General features: G+C 39.5%; 1 protein-coding gene across 1 annotated transcript in view; it reads right to left on the bottom strand.

Annotated features, from left to right (window-relative positions):
• Positions 1-24,281, bottom strand: part of LOC146333309 (neural-cadherin) — a 299,893-nt gene that overhangs the window by 87,802 nt on the left and 187,810 nt on the right. The window contains exon 27 of the mRNA XM_084722064.1: positions 3,682-3,809. Within this exon, the coding sequence (XP_084578190.1) occupies positions 3,682-3,809 (128 nt within the window). The remainder of the gene's footprint in view (positions 1-3,681; positions 3,810-24,281) is intronic.

Raw genomic sequence — 24,281 nt, 5'->3', positions numbered from 1 at the left:
TACTTTATTTCTTACTATTTTCTAATATGAATAATGTGTTTAGAAGAAAAAGTCCTATATTCCTTTAAACAGACTTTGAATCAGGGGACTTCAAGTAACCAGCTAAATAAAGCCAATTTAAAGCGATAGTTCACCCAGAAATGAAATTTCACTCAATAACTACTCCCCCCTGTGCTGATGTGAGGATGGGTGAAGATCTCCAGTTCACAAAACACTCCCAGAGCTTCAGTGGAAGACAGCGTTGCAGCCAAATCCAGTACAATTGAAGTGAATGGTGACCAGTTTTAAATGTAAAAAAAGAACATAAAAAAACACAAAATGTCTCCATACTGCTCACGTGGTGTAATCCAAGTGTCCGTAAGCCATGACATTAAAATGTGACCCAAAAAGACGCCATTTACACCATATTTTTAGCCTAAATGTCAACTGTAGCCTCTCAGACCTGATCCTCTTGCACACACCTGATACACAGGCTCTCGTCCAAGCGGTACGACACGAGATATACAAGATCTTGCGATACCTTCACACCTGTCTTTACATGCTACCTGGAAGTGACTCAGACAACAGAGAGAGATCTGCTCAGAAACAGTGACTTGTTACGTGTACAATTGACTTACACTGAAGAGGAACATCATTTCTTTGGTGCAGCCACGCCGCTTGGGCGAGAGCCTGTGTACCCAATTCAGGCGTTTGCATGCTGATCAGGTCCGAGAGGCTACAGTTGACATTTAGGCTAAAAACATGGTGTAAATGGCGTCTTTTTGGGTCAAATTTTAATGTTGCGGCTTACAAACACTTGGATTACACCACACGAGCAGTATGGAGACATTTTGTGTGTTTTTTTGTGTGTTCTTTTTTTACATTTTGAAACTGGTCACCATTCACTTCAATTGTACTGGATTTGGCTGCAACGCTGTCTTCCACTGAAGCTCTGGGAGTGTTTTGTGAACTGGAGATCTTCACCCATCCTCGCATCAGCACAGGGGTGAGTAGTTATTGAGTGAAATTTAATTTTTGGGTGAACTATCGCTTTAAGTGTGGTGTATGTGTAATTATTCAGTTTTAGGTTTTAAAGAGGCTTTTGATGGTGCTTTTGATTATGAAAGGGTGACAAAAATCAGACTCAGTCCTCACTCAGGTGGTTCTCATCTACACTGGGATGAGTTTCACAAAACAGGATTTAGACAAAGCCAGTCCAGCTGTTTTAAGATGTCCTAAGTGAGACTGCGTGGCTCTCAGGCTCTCAGGCTCTCAGGCTGGGTTATATCAAAAGACTCTAAAAATAGGACCACCGACTGTCTTCTTGATATTCAGGAGGGGGAAGAACTGTAAGACAGTGGTTATGTGTGAGTCCTTGGAGGTGAAGTGCTCCAGGCAGTCCTCAGTCAAATGAAGATTAGCTTAATTTCACTCTAATTAAATTCACTCGAAATGATCCTGGGTAGAGAATGTCAAAGGAGGGCTATTGTAATCATTTGTCTCACTCTTTGCACTATTATATCCCTCTGCACTGTACAGTGCAGACAGTTCTACAATACTAAATCAGCAACTAACATCTTTCCCATTTGAGTCCCAGATAATTGTATCAAATAGACTTTCATGGGGCCAAATGGGTGATGAGGTATTTGGAGTTTATGACATGAAATAATTTTGGAACCTCAGCTGTGAGGTTACAGTGAAAAGAAATGTCTTCTGGGAAATGTTAATTGGTCACAACAATGACAGGAATCACTAACTGAATGCAGTGAATAAGAACATTTTGTGCTTGAAAATGTGACTTGTTATAAAACTTTCAAACATTTATTACTCCAAGGTTGTGGAGCTCTGCAGGACTGTTTGCTGTTATTCACCTCGTCCAGAATGACCTGATCTATGTGCAGCACATTCCCTGGCTCCTTCAGATTAAACTGAAATAATTTATTTTTGGTCTACCTTTCCACATCAAATGAGATTAACAATGGCACTCTTACAATGTGAGATGACCATTGATGCTGAGCTTGCCACATTTCTTCCAGACTGTAAACAGCTGTTAAACATACAGTGTATACATTCAGCGGCTAAGGGTCTCTTTCACATTAAAACAACAACACAATATGTAGTTTGATGATGTCACAAAGCAACGTGGGATCATGGGAATTGTTGTCTCCATTGTTGAACAACCACCATGATCAATGAAAATCTGTCTGACATGAATCATGTTAATGAATGAGGTAATGTAATACAGTTTTATTTATGTTATGTTTAGTCCTGTTTGCCACCTTCCTTCCTCACTTTCTCGTGTATCCCATGTTTTCCTGGAAGTTATAGCAACTAGCAGCTAGTAGGAAATGTACCGATGTGTGGAATAAATAATGGATTTCTCTGGATTTGACCATTGCTGAGAACATTTGAGATTATATACTTTTACATATTATAGCTTTGATGCTAATGTTGGCTATTTAGCAATAGCTCATACAGGTATAATGTTACTGGCAGTGTTATTATGTTTGTCAAGTTATCTGTTTGTTGAAGGAAAGAAAAACCTATGTTAGGGACTGTGCATTTCCTTGTTTCTTGTTCCAACTTTCTGGTGATATGCAGCCCACAAATTGTTTTGAGTGTGAATTCAACAGGTGTCCAATTCTTACATAAAGCTCATTTAAACACAACCTCACCATCTGTTGATTATTCTTTTGGTAACATCTTAAGATGAGATGAAAATTGAAACAGTAGCCAAATAATGCATTTCATTTTCTCCCAGATGTAAAGTTTGACTCTGATTAAGAGGAATTGTGGCATTTAACATTAACCAAAAGGTACACTGTCCCTGCCATTCCAAGTAGGAGTCACATCTTTATCCTTAGATTGTCTTCAGTATCAAACTCACTGTGACAGCGACAGAAACAACATATAAGTCTTTCCAAAAGCAGCAGACAAAATCTCAGTGACTAAAGCTGAGTTGTCTTTTCTGGGGCTGGAAATCTCCACTCACATCCCGACTGGATTCAGTTTTCAGCATGGATCTTGATGCATCTAGACTGTATCAAGAAGCATTAAAGCTGTATGTAACACACAATTCCTTATTGTAAAAGCAGCTACCAAACCCAGATTCATGTATAACTTCCTGCAGGCTGGATGAGTTGGTGTCAAACTGAGGCCAAAGGTGTGGGTGGATGTTCAGTAGGTGTAAAAGCTGCCTCCTCATCAAGCCAACACAGGTGCAGTTCAGCACCACAGCCATATTGTGTTAGTGGTTTATCGACTTTTTTGCCTCATTCATAAACACCTTCAGCACTAGAGTCCTCTCCTTTATAGGAAATATATGTTTCAAAGGGCCTATATGCAGTCTCCAAGGACATTAAGTATGAAATGTACCTGTACTCTTCTCAATAGATCTTCTCATGGACAATCACTAGAAAAACTCAAGATTTACACCCATTCTCTTGTCTTGCATAGATCAGGGGGAGGTCTTTGTTAATATGAGGGTGAAAGGATAAATTAAGTTGTTCAAATAAAAATGTTCACACTGCAAGCCATATTCCATCTATTTAAAAATTAAAGTTTTTGATGCAGGAAAACATTTCTCGACTTTGGTGATGAAACTGTGACATGAAAGAAAAAACAAATATGTGAATGTGAATATGCTTGGAGCTTATTTGCTAAATAAGTGGTGGCTGGTGTTAAATAGGTAAAGCGTCCCACCTTGCTGTTGCTGCGGACATCCAGCCGATGCCACCGCCTGTCTGCCACGTTCACGTTGCCTGGCAACTGTAGCACCACTGTGCCAGAGCCATGGTTGATTTTCAAGGTGGGGGTCCCATCTATTAGCTCTAGACGAAGGGAGAGAAAAAGAGAGACAGGGAGGACTGGTGAGGGGTGAGGCTCCTTTGAAATCATTAGGGTTTGAGAAAAATTTGAGTTTTCAGAGCTGCAAGCAACAGTTTTGGTTTGAAGCTGTTGACAACTTGGTTCCGATATTCAAGTCTCTAAACAGCGTTGAAACCACTGTAGCTAACTAATGCATGAAAAAGAATTAAGTAGTCTATAAAGTGTCATATCCTTGGTGCATACTGACAGTGTGATACATAACTTGCCAAATTGCCAACATTGTCTCTGTATATGAGCTTAAATGAGGATTATTGCACCGAGCCTGTTGTGATGAAGTTTTTCTTCACATCTTATGGCAGTCAACAAACATCAGACAAAAGTTATTACATTCTATTTTCTGACTTACTCAAATGGGAAATTAAAAGTTAATGAAGTGGCTAAGACTGCTTGTGTGCTTGGTACCATATGTAAGGAATTATGGGAATGCGTGTCTCCCAGCCAGTATGGGCAATCCATCATCATGCATGCTGAACTTCAAAAGTTCATTCAGACACATAACACTGAGCACTAAGCATCTTCGTCATATGCTGTGGCGGCTGCAGCGGCTTCTTACTTTGTGGTACAGCAGCTCCGATTCAGAAACTGAGACGACTCTCTAAATGTCAATTTCTAGACTCTATTATGGCTATTTACCGAATTATTTTTAGTCCTCTAATGGTTTCCACAGAGTATACATAATATATTCTCCTGGGTCTATTTTTATGAAGTCAAAAGGATAAAACTGTCATTTTATTTTTCTCACTGTTATAGCCCATGAAAAGGCTGCCACAGTCAAACGCTGCAATGGCTAATGCAATCCATCATTTTAGTGGACTGAAGTTTTTCCTAACATGACTCATGCAGCTGATCATTGCATTAAAGTACAGTTATGTAACCATTCTGCCTTAAAGTAACAGCTTCAAAGTCATTTATTTTGCTGCTACACTGACTTGTAAGAGGGTGAATGGTGCCTGCTATTTTCACTCTGTATCCTGTATCTTTTGTGGTCGGTTTGTGACAAGTGTGTAACGCTTTACAGCACCAAGTCACATCCCACCAGCTATGTCACTAATTTTGGAAAAAACGGATCATATGTTATTTTGAAAATGTTTCTAGTTTATTCTCCAATTCCCTGCAGCTGCTCTGCCTCAATTCTCTTCAATTTACAGAGTTTCCTGAAGGAAAGTAAACTGCTGCCACATGTAGTTCATGGATGTACTATTTAAAAGTGGATACAAGACTCAAAGATAGCGCCCATTTCCTCTGATAAGAACTGCTTCTGCGGCACATATGACAAAAAAGTTTACTTCTGCTGTCTGCTCCCCACTGAATATGTACCATAGTGTTTCTCCCGCTGGCCCACAAGTTCCCACTCAAGGAAGTTTTTACAAATATAAAACATCCACAGATCAAAAATCCACAACAGAAAGAGACAGAAATGACATTGTTTGCAGTTCAAGGAGTCCTGTCAACAGTTTTACAGGTATCTCTTTTATAATAGTTTATGGTCTACTGAGGAAAAATCCTTTTTGGGCCACAGGGGAATTTTTTGTTGCAATACCGCAAGTGGCCACTGTGAAAAGTTGGAAACAAAGCTCAGCGGCAACTCTCTGTGGAGGTATTAGAATATGTCTTTGATGCAGCTGGTCTTAGACAGTTAGCTGTTAGCTCACTAAACTGTACTTCCTGGACTTGGTATTCAGAGCGTCAGAGCAATGCTGGTGTGTACACTGCTAGCACAGGCCAAGACACAAAAAATGACATTTATGAGACAAGCAAGAGAAAGACAGTGACCACGCCAGAGGATGCTGGACAAGAAGAAATGTGTGGCTTTCAGTCAATGGTGACGGTGTTTGACTAGTTCTCATATCTGCTGCTTGCTATGTCTTGTGTCGTACTTGATTTATTTGGCAGTGTTAGCAAAGTTGTCTACTTTCTATTATTTGGTCATACATAACAAATGCATGTGTCCAACTGTCCATATTTCCAACAGTGGTGTATAAATGAATTATACTCAAACTGTGGGTGCCAACAGAGGTAAATGATAAGGCTTATAAATAATTTCTTGATATTTTTAGACTATTATGTGATATACAAAGTATGTGTGACAAAGGTCTGGAGGGGTTCATTGTGAAAGTGAGGTAGCTAGTTAGCAGCTATGAGTCAGGCTAAAGACAATTGAAAAATATTAAACTGGAGGTCTCCCATATATGTTTCAGAGCTGTGGACCTGGCAGGTAACAAGACCAGCTGCGTGACCAGGTTTTCTCTTGTGACTTTTGTTCCAACATTGCAAAAAACCTTTACATGGTAGCGAATCACCTAACATAAACTTTTCACAGTCTGGACCAACTCTTCTGTAAATAGTACAAGCAGATGTCACAGTCACGTCACACAAACAGGGACTTCTTTGTCTTTTTTGTAACAGCGAACACAACACACGGCAACCTGAGCTTATCTACACTTCATAAAGGGTCAACATAAAAGTCAACTTTATTCTAACATATACAATTATAATCCCAACCCAGGGTTTAACTCAACGACTTTCTTCCTATAACCACCTCAGACCACAAAAAACTTTAATATGACAATATTGTCATCTGTTATATCGCATGTTAATTCATACTCAAATATAATGAACGTAATTGAAATATCACCCAGTCCATAGGCGTCAATCGCAAAAAAATACGAAATCTTACTCAGTGTCTTTATGGGCTGTTACACTTTTTCATTATTCCACTCTGTACTTCTTGTACCAGTGAGGACAGAAATTAAACTTCTGGCAATGTCTGAGCCAAATACAGTGATGTATTGACTTTCAAAACAGAAAATGTAGGGGAAAAAATACAACTGTGACTACAGTGACTTCACACAAAAATGTTATAATTATGCTGTTTTGAAATTATGGCTTATGTCAAGACTGCTGAGTGTCTCTGTTGGCTGTATTCAATTAAAAAATAATAATAGGCCGTCACAGTTCATGTCCAATAGCTCATTGTTCCTGATTTTTCCCGCTGCCACCCTAAAGCTACACTCCCACACATCCACTGCCTGAATTAGGGATCCAATTTTCACTGCAGAATTTCTTCTTATGTATCATTTTGAGGACTCACATTTGGCACTTTCCTGGTTAACTCATAGTCTCACAAACTGAAAGTGGTTAAAATATACGTGAGAATTCTAATTAACACAGAGACAAAACTCCAGTGTGAATTTCACTAACTTTTGCACTATGACATTTGTCTTCATGCTTGAGTCAGTGGAAGTTGAAATTCAAAAGAAGCTGACAAGAATCAGATTCCCTTCTTACTCCTCTTCAACCCGTGGTGTGTCTGACTCCGGCTGAGCTTTCGTCATCCCTCTTGCTGCATCTCTTGCAGTGTCAGTCTGTCTATCAGCACTCTTTCATCTCCCGTCTCTCTCTTTTACCTCATGCCTTGCTTCACTCTTTCATTAACTTTTTCACCGTAACTGACATTTTTACATTGTGCTGCTTTCAAATAATTCACAGACGCTTTCTACTGACATTTTGCTTTTTACTGTGCCTTTGTGAAGACACTTTTTTCCCATCAGTCTTACTTATGACATGTACTGAGACGTGTTGATTCCTAATGCTTGTGTGCAATGACTATCACCACCTTCTCAAATGATTTCATGTCATGAATCTCACTTCACCTTCACCTTGAGCTAGATGCAATCAGGTGTTGTTGAGCACATACATGCTGCTGTTCTCTAATTGCCTTGTCAAGGCTGAGACGTGCTCATACTTCATTATACTGACTCTCATATAGGTTAAAATAAAATTCAATGCCCAGCAGCAGTGTCATTTTTCAAGCCACAGTGAGTGCAAGTTTGTTGTTAGCCTCTCTTTTCCCCTCAACTTTCCTGCAATTATCTGAAAGCTGATTTAAGCCACTCCAGCTGCAAGATGAGCTGCTGCCGCACTTCAGGAATGATCCAATTAATTTTAATACATTGGCCGAGGCCAGACAATTGACCGAAAAGAACAGAGTAAATTCAATATATCAATTCAATCCAAAGTGTCTCTCCTTTGTTTAACGTATACATTGTCGTCTTTAGATTCTACCTCACTCCCCCAACATCTCTGTAACCTCTTTCATTCCTTCCTCTTATTTGCAGACCCACTTGGGACCCTTCACTTTTTTCTTCTTCATCTCACACATCTCAGTCTTTCAACTTTCCATTCTTCAAGCTGCCCCCTCCCCACCCTCAGGGGAATTTCCTTCTTTCTCAAACCCCAGTGTATGCTAACGCTATCACCCCCATCCCTTCTTGTCCACTTGCACTGGGGAAGCCAGCAACATCTGAGCTGGAAGTACACTCAAAGCCACAAAGGACACTTCAATAAGCCTAACAACATGCATTCCTGCCCGCTCACACAGACAAACAACCCAACATCAGTTAAAAGGTAGATTGACCAACCGATTGTCTGGCACAGCTAAGGAGCCTTCTTGTCAAGATTGACGTGACATTTTCCCCAAGAGATGAAGACAGACTTCAGAGGTCTCAAAGGAGGAGCACAGGGGTGAAGTGAAGCAGTGAAGAGAGAAAGAAGCAACAGGGAGCGACAAAGAGCTGTAAGAGCCATAAGTAAGGCTGTGAGGAAAAAAAGAAGAGGCGGATGTGGAGGAGAGAAGGAAATTGAAAAAGTAAGGGCAGAGGAGGAGAAACAAGAGTGGCGATTTACAGGGGAAAGATTAGGAGCAAGTGTGATTGAGCACAAAGCTGGGGAGAGGGCCAAGTAGAGAAATGGCAGATGACAGGTGGGATGATGGACAGAGGGGGAAATAAATGAGAAATGAACAATGCAGACAAAACAAAAAGGCAAGAAACAGAAGGTGATGAGAAGAGAAGAACGTGATGATGGATCAAAGAGAGAACAAATAGAAAGCAGATGGAGGAGGCAAAGAAAGAAATAATCTGATTTGAGGATTTGCTGCAGCCCCATAACTTCATCAAAGGAGTGAGAATCAGATTTTTTCTTTGATTGATTTGATTTTTTTTAGATTCTGTTAATGAGCTAAACAGCTTTGCAGCAACTGAAGATGTGTGAGTTAAATGTTCTTTGTTTCAAACAAAGAATGTTATGAACCTGAATTATTCATCAATGATGCCTCCTAAATTCTGCACTGAAGCAGGCACAGAGTTTTACCTGCTGTCTCTGTAGCCTGACGACATAAGACAACACATTTTGTGTGTATGCTACTTCATCCATGAGAATTCATTTTGCCTGTTGTTTAAGTTGATTCTTCTTGTTGTTTCACACATCAATATAATGCTGCTGGCATGCAAATGAATACACACTTCCACTTACACAGAGGATGTCAGGTGCATATGCAGATCTATAATGTGGCTCAGGATACACTGCGTATACACTTATGATAGAACGTGGTGACGCAAGGCACAGACCACCTGTGAAAGTGTACTGATTCATCAGATCTCAATGCATCCCAAACGCATCTTGGGTGCATTCACACCTGTACTTCGAGAAGTCCACCTGTGATCAGATTACCCATTATGCATGGTGGAAACACTGCTTATGAGAAGTGGGACTTGAAGCAGGACAGATCATGTCTGCAGATTATGATGAATAAATGTCAGTAATCAGTACTGTCTTCTTCTGGTGTAAATGGATGAGACACATACAGTAGTTGTATTATACAAAGCAAATGTTACAAAGAACCTGTGAGACAGAACCCTGTAGAGACTAAAGCTAACAATGAATTTCCTGCTTATAAGTAACCAAAGCTCGATTTAGCTTATGAGCCTCCGTGCCATAGAATTATATTTTCTCAGCAGCAAGAGGGAGAGAAAACGAAATGGAGAGAGGAGATCTGCTGTTCAAACATTTGTTTTGAGACTTACACTGATTAAACATATCGGGTCTGAGCCAGACTTGACCGATCACCATGAAATATTTTAGTATCTTCTGTAGTGCAACATTCATTTGCAGCTGTGAGATCATTTTGATGTCAAACCACAGCTGTTAACCCTCACTTGCTGCATGTGATTTGCAATAAATGCATTTTAATGAGAATACAGTAGGAGAGCTTTAATGTGAAAACCCAGCTGACTTTTTCATTCCTGGTTAGCTTACATTAGCAAAGTTCTAGCACTCTGTGTACTTCCTCTAACAGTCCATTATCAGTGCTTTTGCTCAGGAACTTATCTGCAAACATTGAATGGACGAAGTTATGTTTGATCAATAAGAAAACGTTAGAAGAATGCAACTGAGAAAACACAGGGGGAAAAAAAGAAATAAAATTCTTCAAAGGAGCTCTGTAACAAAACTTGAAAAGGCTGCTTTTGGTTATACAGAAGTGCTATACACAATTTGAGGAAAATAATAGGACTGGTATCACACCAGTACTCATCCGGCACACACCCTGAATTTAGAGTACTGACATCTGTGGTAGAGAAAAGTCAGACTGGTGCATGCCTCAACAAAAACATTTCTGATTTCATTTATGGCATGCCCCACATAACAATATGAACATAACAACACAACACTCCCAACTTGTCAAATTAGTGGTCAAGTTAATAAATAATAAATATGTGATGTCTGAGCAGACATTTAAAGTAAAGGAACACAAACTACTTGGGTAAGTTTAGGCAACAAAATTACTTGGTTAGGTTTGGGAAAAGATCAAGGATTGGGTTCAAATTAGTAATTTTATATACTTAACGTCACTTACATACATAACCCTTGTCTAGACCACAAACGTCTCATCAGCATTGAGCTTGCTTGGTGACGGTCTTTGTGCCACACTAAAGAATCTGTCTATATGAGCAAATGAGCAGCACCTTCTGTGCTGTGTGCGGCTTTCCTTCCATACTGTATGTGTGAATATTCTTGATCTGTTTTCCATCTATATCATGGAAAAGCACTACAGTATGTGTGGGTGGGATGCGAAAAAGAGTGGAGGCAAAAAAAAGAGCGTCACACAGTACAGTCAGATGTTGGCAATCAGAGGAGAAGGATTAAGCAGCAAAGTTGTCTAGTGGCAGTAAATGAACAGTTTGCTTGCAAAACACTTCAGGAAAAGTCCAAGAAGTCCCAATGTCTTCCTTACCAGCTGCTGGGTAAACTGAAGGGAGAGTCTGTGGGATTAAACCGGAGCAGAGTGAGCTGATCTCCAGCTGTGGAGCACACTCTGATCCACCGAGGTTATAAAATTTGGATAAAATACATTTCAAATGCCTTTTTGCTGGGCACCAGCCTCATGTTTTGCACATATTCTAAAAAATAAAATAGACTTGAAATCTAAATAAATGCTTTAGGCCGTGTTTTGTCCATCGGACGCAGGTAAAATTGGAGACACACGGAGCTGGTGCAGACAGCTGCACTGATACAAATGAAGGTGCTTCTGCATAAGGCATGCGAGTAACAAAGGCATCTGACTTGCTTGCAGTTAAGACAGGGGACAACGTCACTTACATACCTCATGTAACTTACGTATGTTGCATTACATAACTTGTGCACATTACGTAACTTATCCTTCATCCACCCCACCTCCTCCACACATGGACTTTCTCACTCTTTATACTACTTCATCTGACTTTAATGCGCCCTTAAAACATAATGCTAGAAGGGCACCTCCAGAATGATGCTAGATGGATACTTGCAGTGTCATACTTAGAAGCACAGGGGAACTGAACAAGCTGCCACATTTGACACTTTGGAAGTGAAAAATGGTTATATATGATAACAGAACTTTGCTGCCTGCTGGACATATTTAGAAATGAAATACAAAACCCTTAGGCGTTAACAAACACTATTATTAAAACTCCTAAAGCCTTATAAGATGGATAAAAATCATGCAGATTACTGTCCCTGTGGTTAGAATAATAACTGATTGAACTTCTCTTTTATTGCTTTGGTAACATTAAACAGAACTTAACTCAGTGAAAGAGTTACACATAGATATACAAACAGAGACAGAGAAAGATCATGTGTGAGTTTGGCTGGAAAGGCTAGCTGGGAGAGCAGCGGGCTGGCAGGCCAAATGGGAGCATCTTCATAGGGGCCAAGCATGCCTTTTAAATGCTCTGGCTATGCTGGGGTTAGGACAAGACTTTGCTCTTAAAGGGCTCGTCCACACAACCAGGCTTCTTTTCTGCTACTCATACGTAATTCATTACCTCCTACTCTGAGACAGACAAGAGGGAGGTAGAGAGACACAGAGAGTGTGTGTGTATGTAAATGCATGTGCTTTGTGTGCAAGGAGAGCTTGAACTCCCACAGAGTTGGGGGCTCTTAAATATGAAAAATGTCCTCCTCTTCTGAAGGCCTGAGGATACACAGGAGTCCAACCGAGAGCATATGGACTGCATAAACAGCATTGCAAATCACACTGCTACACGCATACACCCACTCATCACCCACACACACACACACACACACACACACACACACACAGAGGCAGTCACATATACACTAATGCCCAGAGAAGTCAGCCTGTGTACGAATCAGCAGGCGATGCAGCGAGTGCAGAGCAGAGAGCTTCTTGTATAAACGATCTGTCAGCTAGCTAGCCAGCCCCGCAGTCGACGCATATTGGATCTCCGCATCCAGCAGCAGTTCCTATTTGAAAGCCGTTGCAGTTCTAAGCTGGGGGGGTACTGCTGCAAAACAGCTCTGTGGAAATTGAATGTAATGCTGAAGTGAATCTGTAGGTTTGTGTGTGCTGATGCTTGCAAGATCCCTTTTCTTCTTTATTTAGCCATCACTCAGTGACAATCCTTGTCTCTGATAGTGGCACCATATGAACACATATCCAATAACATAAACTGCTGAGAATATGTTCCTTTTGGTTTAAAGGAAGAGTTAAAAAGCAAACACACTCCCACCAATCCTTATCTGACCCCCTGCCGGAAAACTTTTTCCATTCTGCAAGGGTGTTGTAATTACACAAATTTAATTTGTCTTGTTAATTTGGGTATTGATTGGACAAGCTCTGGCCTCTGGCTGGTAGTCTCTGCATGAGTGTATGTGTGTGCGTGTCTGTGAGAGAGAGAGATGCTGGTCTTGTGTGTTTGCTCTAACACCTCAGAGCAGGTCTGACGCTTCTAGCCATGAATGACATTTATTGTTGATCTCGCTGGATACAAATCATTACCATGACAATTAATCTCACTAATACAGCCAGGATCAGAGTGTGGCATTTCCTGATCAGGTCGGGTAGTCACTGATGCCAAGTGAGCCAGTTCTACCGTATGTGGTACAAGGAGTATTGATAAACCTGTCTATGAAAAGCTGCCAAAAAAATTGAGAAATGATGTAATGTCCCTTTCTTGTGAATATATAATAACAATAAGAATATATAACAGTAACATTAATAACAGTAATAATAATATTAAACTCCTTCCAAAATCATTTTTACAAGGAAGTCTTGGGCAACAGGTAGAAATGCAAAAGTGCAAATGCAGGATGAGGATATTTTACTGTCGTTCCAGGGAGGGAACACATCGAGGTACTCAGGTACCTGCGCAAACAATCTTTGAAAGAAGAGTTTGGTAAATATGTTTGAGGTTTGAGATGAGAAGACTGATACTGCTCTCGTGTCTATAATGAAGCTCCCGCCAGCAGTCGATCAGCTTAGCTTGGCATGAAGCTTAGAAACAGCGGGGAAAGGTGACACGGACTCTGTCTTAAAGGTAACAAAACAGACCTACCTATTCTATGGCTCAATAATTAACATGCTATATCTTGATTGATTATTCAGTACAGAACAAAAGGTGTTAAACTGACTGAGGGGTCTACAGGGTGTTATGTGCTGGATTAGCCTGGGAACCAGACAAATCTGCAAGGTCATGTTTCATTTACTCTGGCACATATGTCTGGCCCTGCTCCCATTCAGACAGATTTCCACCTGTACTGGTTCTTGTCGGGCCAATGACAACTGTTTATTTAATATGGAGTGGGTTTTATATGAAGACTGACAGAGGAGGTTCATCGGTCCAGATTTGAAAAGTCATGTCACACATTCAGTGTGCAATGCACCAAGTTCATAACACTCAGATCAAACTGACAATCTAGGCAGTGCGGATCAGGTATGAATTAAGATTCTGTTGCTGCATTGCCTATTTCTCACCTCAAATGTTTTCAGAAACACATTTTAATGTGCTGTTTAGCTGTGACTTAAGACAGTTTGTGACCAGGCCAGGCCATTTCTTTCCTGCTTGAAAACCAAGAACCACAACAACTTGTGTGTGTTTCTCTGCGCTACGTCATACGTTTCATTGTTGAGATTGGTTGCTGGTTTATCTACAGTAAGAGAATCCAGAAGCATGTTTGAATTTTTGGGGGCCTTTTATGCCTTTATTGATGGATTAGGACAGGAAAGGGGGAGACAGTTTGGGTATGACACACAGCAAAGGGCCACTGGTTGGAATCAAACCCACAGCTGCTGCAGAGGACTTGGCTTCTGTACATGGGCCTCACAACTGTACCAATGGAGCTATCATGGCTCTCCATCCAGAAGCATCTTGGTCTGCACCCATTGATAACGAGAAATTCCACACTAATACCATTTGTGAATTAGTCTGGCAATGCAGAGCTAGTGCTGGACAATATCTTGGCTGGGCACAGTGATTTTCTGGAGTCTCCTGGCAGTGTCCTGGTTGCCTGGCAACCTAACGGTGAAAACAAGATGCCGAGAAATTAATGACCAAACCGAGAAATAGCCCAGTCTGCCACTGGACATTGTCAGACTAGTCGTTTTTATATAAGCGTATGTCCCAGATTTGAACTTTTCCTTTAAGGAATCATCTCCAGCTGCTGGGTATAATAATGTTAGTTAGTTATTGCCCTATTTACAGAGGCATCTCTGTGCCAAAAACAGTCAACAAAATCACTTTGTCAAAAAAAATCAGTTTAAACATTTGAAGATTTCATCTGAAATGTTTCTTTGTGTGCAATGTAAGTACTGTGAGCATCTATTTTAGTGGTAAGGGACACAATTTCCAATTTAAGTGATATTATTTAACCTGCATCACATTTTTCTTAGCTTTTCTTAAACAAAGCTAGAAAAACACCCTTCTTGCAATTACCAGTAGAAAACATTTGTGAAAGTCTCATTTCTATGCAGCCAACAGACATGATATGTTTCTTCCTCAAACTGATTCCACCTGACAGTAATAGAGGTATAAATACCTAGTCTAAGTATATTACAGATCAGATCACCACTGGGAAACAGCCCTAGAGGTGGTGACAGGTGGCTGTGACAGTGTCAAAGCAAATGCCAGTCAGACAGGTGATGGGGCAGCTAGGACAGTGCCATACTTGTCAAAAATGTAATGTGAAAATGGAAGCAAGAGGAAGTCCCTGGAAACTTTTGGGCCATAAATGTACCCAGCGAAAGTGATGCAAATTAAATTTTCCTCAACGAAATCTTGTTTGACACAAGCTGGACACGAGCCACATGTCAATGGCAGCAGTCTCTGTTTTGTCCTTCCAGCTCTGCATCCGCACTTTCATGGACACATAATTAAAAAAATTACCTCCTCTGGTTACAGAGAGACAACCATTCATGTATTTGATATCTGCCGTAAGCCTTGTGGTAGGAAAGCAGCTTTATACAAACAACTGAATATTCATTAGAAATTTTAAGAGCATGCCAGCGTTGTTATTAGCTGTAAATGCCTATTAGTTATTCTAAAGAGCAAGTGGTTGATAATGGTTTCCAGCAAAACTAATGATAATGCTCAGGTAAATTAGAATGCAAATACAGTTTGCTGTAAGGGCTGGCTGCAAATTTGCATTCTGTTCTGCTGTTTTTACAGCGGACTCCATATATAACAGTCAAAATTACTCATTTACCAAAACAGACAGTTCCTGATAATTATCAGAAGCATTTCCACACAGAAGCAGCTCTGTTAGGCTGGCACATTTGTGGTGTTTGTAGGTTGTGTTTCATGATCATCTAGTTTAAAAGGTTACTCTAAACTCATGAATAAAATATCTATAGAGTATTGTTCAATGAAACTAAATGTTGTTCTTTGAACTGCTGCTCTTTTGTGTTAGGAATTTGGATGAGCTCCATGCATGAAAATGTGTGTAAGAGCTTAGCTTGGAACAAACTGCGCCTGAACTGTAAACCAAGATGGCCGTCCTAAGCCCAAAATGCCTTTATGGAAATTTAAGGCTTCACAAATTAATAAACAGCATTTGCATGCTGGTGAGGGTAAATGGATTTAAAGGAACATCCAATGTTCTGATCTTACCTAGAACACAAGGGGTCAGCTTAGGTACGAGTTTCATTATACCCTATACGAACACACACACTCACTCCACCAGCTGTGTGTTATAACCATGTAATCTCTTCTCCCCCAGTGGCCAAAGATTGGGTGTAGTACACAGCCATGTTCCCAGTGTGTGTTTGTGTGTAAGGGGGTGTCTTACACCTTTCTCTGGCCTACACAGCAGGGCAGGCTTGGTACAGCTGCCCTGTGGCAGGATAAAAGGGCAGATGAGTGGGCAGCTTTGGAAAAAGCAAACCAGCATCTCAATAAGAAGCTGAAGGTCTGTGTGTGGAAATGTGTGTGTGGAGCAGTGGGGAATATGATCAGGCTCAATGGGCAGAATCACTTAACAAGGCCTAATAACAAGGTGAACAATGTCTTTCTCACACACAAACTCACACACATGATAGCAATACGGTCAAAATGAAAATTCCTGAGGTATATTAGTGACTTCTAATGTGCCACTTGACATTCATTAATGAAAAGGCAGTTCAGGTTGTAAAACCGTCTCCTTTATAGGCACCTGACATTTCTTTTTGTCTGCCTATCTTACCTCTGCTCCTTCAAATCCATATTTCATCTCTCTTATATTTCACCTCTCTTTCTCTTCAACTCCCTGTGTATTCAGAGACTATTATTGTAATACTCTTTTCAAGTGACACTTTCAACTTGAAGTCATGCCACAGGAACAGCTCGTTCCACCCCACATTATGATTTCCAGTGCAGCTCATGTACTTATAATACATTCATGTCAGTATGAGACCTCCGGCATTCGGTTCATGGCGTGTTTGATTTGGGAGTGATTCACCCCGTTTTGTCTGATTCTCCTTTTGTACTTTTGCATCAATCCAATATGGCTCTTTGAGCATCAACCTGAGCAGTGGATTCTTGAAGCTGCGTTCTTAGGTTGATGTTGAAACACATTTCCTGTTCCCTTGTGCCCCAATAATCCTTTTTAATCAAAACGTTGTTGTTTTAGAGAAGACAAGTTCAGATTCTGGTCAGGAATCCAACTCCAAGTCACCTTAACGGTCTCAAAATAAACAGCGTTAGCCTGTCAGTGTTGGTCTTTGTCCTTACTGCTCCTCATCTTTGTTGTTTAGTGTATTTGTTCTCAGTTCACTGATGACTGTGGCTCACTGTTTTATCTGAAAATCAAATTAGAATGCAGGCTTTATTAGTTCTTTTTGTTTTAGTTTTAGCTTTTGTTTTGTTTATGCTCTGCTTTTTCTTTTATTTTCATATGAATCCCAACTGAACTTACAATATACAGTACAGTCAATACTTTACTGGCTTCTGTCTCTCTCATATCCAATAAGCTCTAAAATAAACCCATATCTGTGTATGATTAGTGAGGTATAGAGTTTGTAGTATAGGTGAGCAACTGCAATATATGGTGCCAATATCATGCCTTTTATTAAAAAATCAGGTATTGGCCATTCAGTGTTGTTCATATCAGATATGAGGTTCATCCTGGACCATGGCTGGTGAATATGTTTTTTTTTAATAATATTTGTATATCAGATGGCTTTGTGTATTCAGTGTCCAAGCAAAGAAACCCTTTGCTGTGTTTGTGTGGGTGGACTACACTTAACAGTCAAGAAAAAACACTGTGAAAGCTGCCTTACCTTGCCTAAAGGAACCGTTAACTATAAAAGAATTATCATCAGTTGTTTAGGAAGTGGTTGTCGTTGGGGAAATTCTTGTTTCATGATGGTTGTCAAAGATAATTTTTGTTAGCTGAAGGTCTGATGTGTAAGATTGTGTGTGTGTGTGTGTGTGTGTGTGTGTGTGTGTGTGTGATAATTCAATAAGTTTTTATATTAAAGGGTTCATAATCTATTATTGAGTACCGATACAAGTACTTAATAATGCAATTACAGTTCTTAAATTGACTCGAAAAACGTTTAATTTTAATCAGATGTTATTATTTATATTAAGTTACTGTGCTAATTTTTTATCGATCCCATCAACGCACACTATGTAAATCGACATATTTTCGTAATTGATGACGTTGATTACATCAACAAATCGCCCAAGCCCTAGATGCTGGTGTCAGTACATCTTTAAATGTAACATGACTCATTAAAACATGACAGTGGCTTTCATCCAGAAAAATGGCAGCTCTCCTTCTTCATGTATTTGTTCACAAGCCAGTCTTCACCAGTCTAATATGGAAGCAACACTGATGTACAACATGCCAGAGTGGTCGATGTCGAGTCTGTATATGTGTCTATGGGGCATGGGTCCTCAAACACTGGCTCTAGATAGGGCTTTCATGGCCTCCATGGTTTCTCCTACATGCATGGAAGGGGAGGGTGAGGTGAGCAGTATTCAGTTGACTGCAATCTAAAACCTCACCACTAAATGCCACTAAATCCTACACACTGCCCCTTTAAAAACTGGATATTGAACTATGACAGAGACCACAAAGGTGAATGGTAAAATTATTGCAGAAAAACTGTGTTTGTTATAAACATCCATCACAGTTGACGGACCTACAGTACCAACAAATGAGTACTGATTAGTCTTGGGGTCTTAGGGCAAATAATGAACTGCCAGAGGTAATTTGTGGTATGGTCTGCAGTTGATGGGAACCTGGAAGTGACCTATTAAATATATCATACACGGGCAGCAGCATGTAGAGGATCAATAGGGGACCAGCATATAGTCTGTCATGCCTGCTGGACTTCAGTGAAGTGATGTTGCAGTGATCCCAGATTCTCAGCAATTACTTTAAACCAGACATGATAATTCAATGCTAATGAATAATGATAATTAATGGTGATATTCCTAACAATTAAACAGTGCCCCATAAAAATAAATGTAGACCTGTCAACTAGTCTTAAAGTAAGAATACATTAAGGGACAGAGGCAGTGTTAGTGGTCAAGTGGTATGCTGTGAATTTTGACCCAACTACATGCAACCTTATTTTCATTTTGTAGATTAAAATACTACCGAACAGTGATTAGATGTCTCATGTTTTTGTCCCACATTCCACCTTGCTGGTTTACATGAAGCGCCTACCTGCTGTGGAGAGTGTCCTACTTTATGCAGAACTTCAGTTTCATCCTTTGTCCCACATCCCACATTGATTGATTGCCTCTAATTTTCAAAAGTCAAACCACTGTGGGACAGAAGATTTTCCAAAACCTGGAAAATAGACCTAAAACAAACGCTGGAGAACTAGTTATCTATTGTCTAATGTGTGCCTGTGTGAGTCAACCAGAGGGCAAAGCATAGATTTGTTAAAAGCTAATGGGCAGAATATAAACTTTTGTTTGTTAATATCAAAACCTTAGACTACCCCTCAACACTGGGGTAAGGTGTCCCACACAAACATACTCATTGTCTCACATTTGGCTTGTTTTGATCTGGTCACTGTAGCTGGGGGCTGCAGCCCTGGCTAGGAGTAGGTGGATGAGTAAATCTCAGAAGCAACCTCTAAACTGCACTGTATATTAATAAAATAGTGAAAATGAGTTTAACCAACTAGTATTCCTTAAAGGTATAACCACACATCGATCTGGATCAATATATTGAATGTTGATTGTTGCAAAGTGAAAATATCTGGAAGACTTTGGTCGAATATAATTGTTTCTTCTGTGAGTTGACAAATGCAACTTAATATATTAAATGAGCATGTGATATTCCCTGATATCACTGGTAGATGCCTAAATTAAATCAAAATCGTATTGTGGAAAACTTTGCAATACAGTGTATTGTTACCCAAAGAATAAGTATAATATCATTGTGATGTAACTTGTAATTTATACCCCAAGTACTTCTGCTGCCGACTAGTGAGTGTAGCTGCATTTATACAACTAGTTGTCAAATAATTCCTTACAAATAATGGGTGGATGACCACATATCAGCAGCTTCCATCTGTATATATTAGAAAGGCCATTACGCTATTTACATTAATAGACTTGTATACAGTACACACACGTACATACTTTAATGCAGTTATATTAAGGTCCAGTACTCGGTATGCTGATGGAAATAGTTACATGCAGTAGGTGAACCTTGAAACAAGTTAATTAGAGCTCTAAATATGTACAGCCTGACTCTAATTACACTCTGTGCAGTGACAAATCAGCCTTAACTCCATAAACCCATTAACTCTTTAGGATCCAATAACACATGCTGGCTGGTTTTCACATGTACACAGATCCTCTGACACCAACAAAGTCAAAGAAATAATTCAGGATTTACACTGCAAACCTGCTTACAACACACACACACACATACACAAATACAGAACGCGTCCGGCTCTCCAGGCAGACCTCACCTCCCACACATATTACTTTGGCAGTGATAGAACAACAGCATCTTTCCCAAGAGAGGGGACCAATGCAAGGGAAGAAGTAGTGAGAGAGACAAGGAGGCGTTAGGTCTCTCAGATTAAAACACTAAATATACCGAGACGCACAAGACATTTTGTTCTCTGTTTCCGTCTGTCTATAATTCCTGCCTGCCACCCTCAGTTCGCCAAGCTTTATTGTCTTCAAACTTCAACAATATTACCACAGCAACAAAAGAAACAGCCTACGTTTTCCCATAAGAGCTAGAGATGTAAACCTGTCGAAGCTTAGTTCACACATATTTCCAGATCTTTCTAATGAAAATGCACAGTATGTAGCACAGCGAGCAGCAGGGCTGTTTTAGTGACTGTCCACAGCATTTGTGTGAAGACAATGTTTAAATGGGAATCAAAGTAGCACACACCAAGTGCATGGGGTGTCAGCTTTAATAAGATCAAAATCATCCAGTGTGTGTGTGCAATTGTGTAAGAGTGACTGTCACTGCCTAATCCTCAGGTCGTGGTAAGTTAATACACACAGGGAATTAAACCTGAAATGGATTTCTGTTCTTGTCTACTAACAATCCTTAAGTCTTCAGGATAAATGACAAATGGCTTTTTGGAGGTGAAATACAGTGTATTCCTCCAGTTTGTTCAATTGTACTATACAGATCTGTTTCTGCCTTACATAATGATGACCACGTATGCTAATAAAGGTGCAAAAATTAATTGATTATTTATTGTTAACTTCAAACTGTTTTGATATTTAATTAATCGTTTTCAAGAAAAAATGGAAATCATTTGCTGAGTCAAGCTTCTTAAATGTACAAATTTGCTGCTTTTCTGCGTCATTTGTGATAGTAAATGAAGAGTCTTTGGACTGTAGGTTGGATAAAAGGAGCAGCGTAAAAAAACACTTCAGGGTCTGGAAAATTGTGTTGAGCATTTTTGACATTTTACAGACTAATTAATTAATTGTAATCATCAGATTTTTCAATAATGAAAATAATTGTTTGTTTCAGCCCTAATATGCAATTTGTGTTGAGTTGGCATGTCTTTTTTAGAGATGTTGCAATACAAGTGAATTTCCACAGTTCTCAATACCCGATTTGATACCATGGTAAAAAAAAAAAAAAAAAATAAGAACAAAATTCAACAATTATTAATTTTCTTTGCCACAAAACTCCTTTGAGCTTCTAGAACAAAAAACTGAGGGGGAGATTTATTCTGCCTGACACACTGTTGGGGGAGAATGTCACTGTGTCTGGCAAGTGATGCAAAAGTGCAGTGATTTCAGATCAGAGTGCCCCAGTAGTTTAAATTTACTGACATGTGAGAGACAAAACATTAATGTCAGACAAAACAAACTGTTACGTGTATTTCAGGACAAGGACAACACTTTGGATACAGTGTTAATGTAACATTAACGTGAAGTGAAACTCACTCACTCTGCATGTGAGCTGCTTCACTAAGTTAGTAAGGTGGAAGTGTCTCCTCCTTTTGTTTAATAAGTTGGATAGCACAATGTTCATATCATTGACCGTGAATATATTATTAATCCCTGATGATCTGCCTCAAACACAGTCACCTACTTCTATAGATGACTTTGTGTACTGTTTTTTATTTCAATGAGACGAGGCGGAGCTGTGGCTGCAGCTTCACGTCACTTTCTTACATGTGTTGTTTTTCCACCGTATTTTCTTCTTCCTTTGGCACTCAATGGCGGACTACAGGAGTTGTTGTGTATGCTGTGTCTATCAGGTGAGGAAGAGCTGCACCTGTGGTACCTCCCGTACCTTTTTGTACTATAAAAAAACAGTACTGTGACATTTTCAAAATTCTGCCGTCAACTTGGTACTGAAGCATTGGCTCTTGTGACATCCCTAGTCCTCCTCTTGTTTGCAACTGGTCAGTCACGAACTTCTGTCCTGTGTTCCACGTGCTCTTCAACCCCCGTGGCATTTTGTTCTTGGCATTGCACATAATTTCAGTGAAGAAAAGAGTTATTGAAAAGAAAAGCAGCTCTCCAAGCCAATAACCGTACTAACAGCAACAGCACGTCCTTTTATTTACTTTATACTGGGCTATTAACCCCCCCAGCCCCGGCATTTTGTTCTCTGTATTGTACATGATTTCATTCAATAAAGATTTTTATTGAATAGAGAAAAAAGCTCTAACAAGCATGGTAACTGGGAAACATATTCACTTTGTTACTTACAGAAAAATAAGTTCAAGCATTTGATTCAAAAGATACGTCTCTATCATCAACACCTGACTTATAACTGTTTGCAAACTATTCATCTTTTCTAGAACAGTTTATACTCTGACAAGGGAGGTTAATTAAGCTAATAAGCTATTACACCTTCCTCAATTTTGAACTCTCCAGCTCTTTGTTCTCTAAAAGGTCAGCACTGTCAAGACTGCTTACTGTAATTGGTCACGGGCACAAATTTGCTCTTGCACATTTCATTTAATTTCCATTTGTTTGGTCATTCCATTGAAATGAATTTATTTTGCAGCAGCAATGTTGCCATTTTAAATGTTTGACCAGGCCTCGACACTGGTCGAGTGGTTCCCAATTTTTCTTTCAAATCTACCTCAACTGACCATCATCTTCTAACTGTAGTCATTTGAAATGGAATTTTAAACTGGATGTTATTCAACACTGTTAACCCTGTAGACCCCAGTATGATTTTTTTTAATATTGCTGCAGTTCACTGAGAATCCTCACTTAGATGAGCATTTTTCTATTAGATCCAAACAAACAGCACTATCTCAAAATCAGAAAGAAATTGACAATCTCAAGGAGTTTTCATTTGAAAAAACACAATTTCCTCTTATATCTGATAACAAAAATGTGGTGCCAGTAGTTTTTTCAGCCAAGTTTGATTCAACAGATTAAAAAAAAGGCAAAACAACAAGTAACACTAAAATAGTGATAATTAAATGATTCTCAGTCTGCCTAAAACAAGAGAAAGTTACTTCAAGTCAGTTTTATAATGAATATGATCCACAACATTTCTCTCTGTTTGTTTTCATAGTCTGATAAAAATATTTCCTTCAATGGATAATGCTTAACTTTCAAAGTTAAAGAGAATATCCCACACTTTACCCCACACAGCTATGTATAAGACCAAACAACAGTAATCTGGCAGTATGTACTGTTTCTGGCAACTTATTTGAGGAAAGAATGCTGAATTTATTTCTGGAAATGTCATAACCAAGTCAGCTGTCCTTTCCGACTCTTTGTTGCACTCCCCCCCAGACAACAGCGCCCATCGATGGAAATGAGAGCAGGAGAGGTCTTGAACATTATCATTTATATTTTTGGTTTCATTTATTGATGACAACTTATAGTATCTACAACACAAGTTCTTCTTTCTGTGCTTTAATATACTAGAAATGATTTTTAAATGATGGGTGCTCTTGGGTGCTATGGGCTGCAGAGGGTTAATCGTGTGTAGTGGATATTTCTAGATTTTTTTTTTTCCAAACAATTAGATTGTCATTATGTTGGTTTGGTAAATTTTGCATATGTGTCACTACCACTAGAAGTTGTAGAACCTGAATGACAACCATTTATTTATTTCATTTATTTTACTTGTAGCTACTTTAAGTATTGGACTCGTTTGTCTGCTGATTAGTTTTGGTTCATGTGTTACAACTGAAGTTTTTTTTTGTTTGTTTGTTTTGTTTTTTTAATAAAATCATAACTTTAGAAGTATCCACTGGGTATAGGTACCTCTGGTTATGAATCATCGCTTGTTTGTCTGGATTCTGCTTTGTCTGAATACAGCTACAGAGTAGAGATGACACCTTATCTGTATCCTTCTGCACTCAGTTCCTTCATTCTTCACCTCACCAAAAT

This window comes from Lutjanus erythropterus, chromosome 1 (assembly GCF_056507025.1).
Source record: "Lutjanus erythropterus isolate fLutEry1 chromosome 1, fLutEry1.hap2, whole genome shotgun sequence".
NCBI classification, from domain to species: Eukaryota; Metazoa; Chordata; class Actinopteri; order Lutjaniformes; family Lutjanidae; genus Lutjanus; species Lutjanus erythropterus.
The sequence above is the reverse complement of the archived record's forward strand: the minus strand, read 5'-3'. Positions and strand labels throughout refer to the sequence as shown.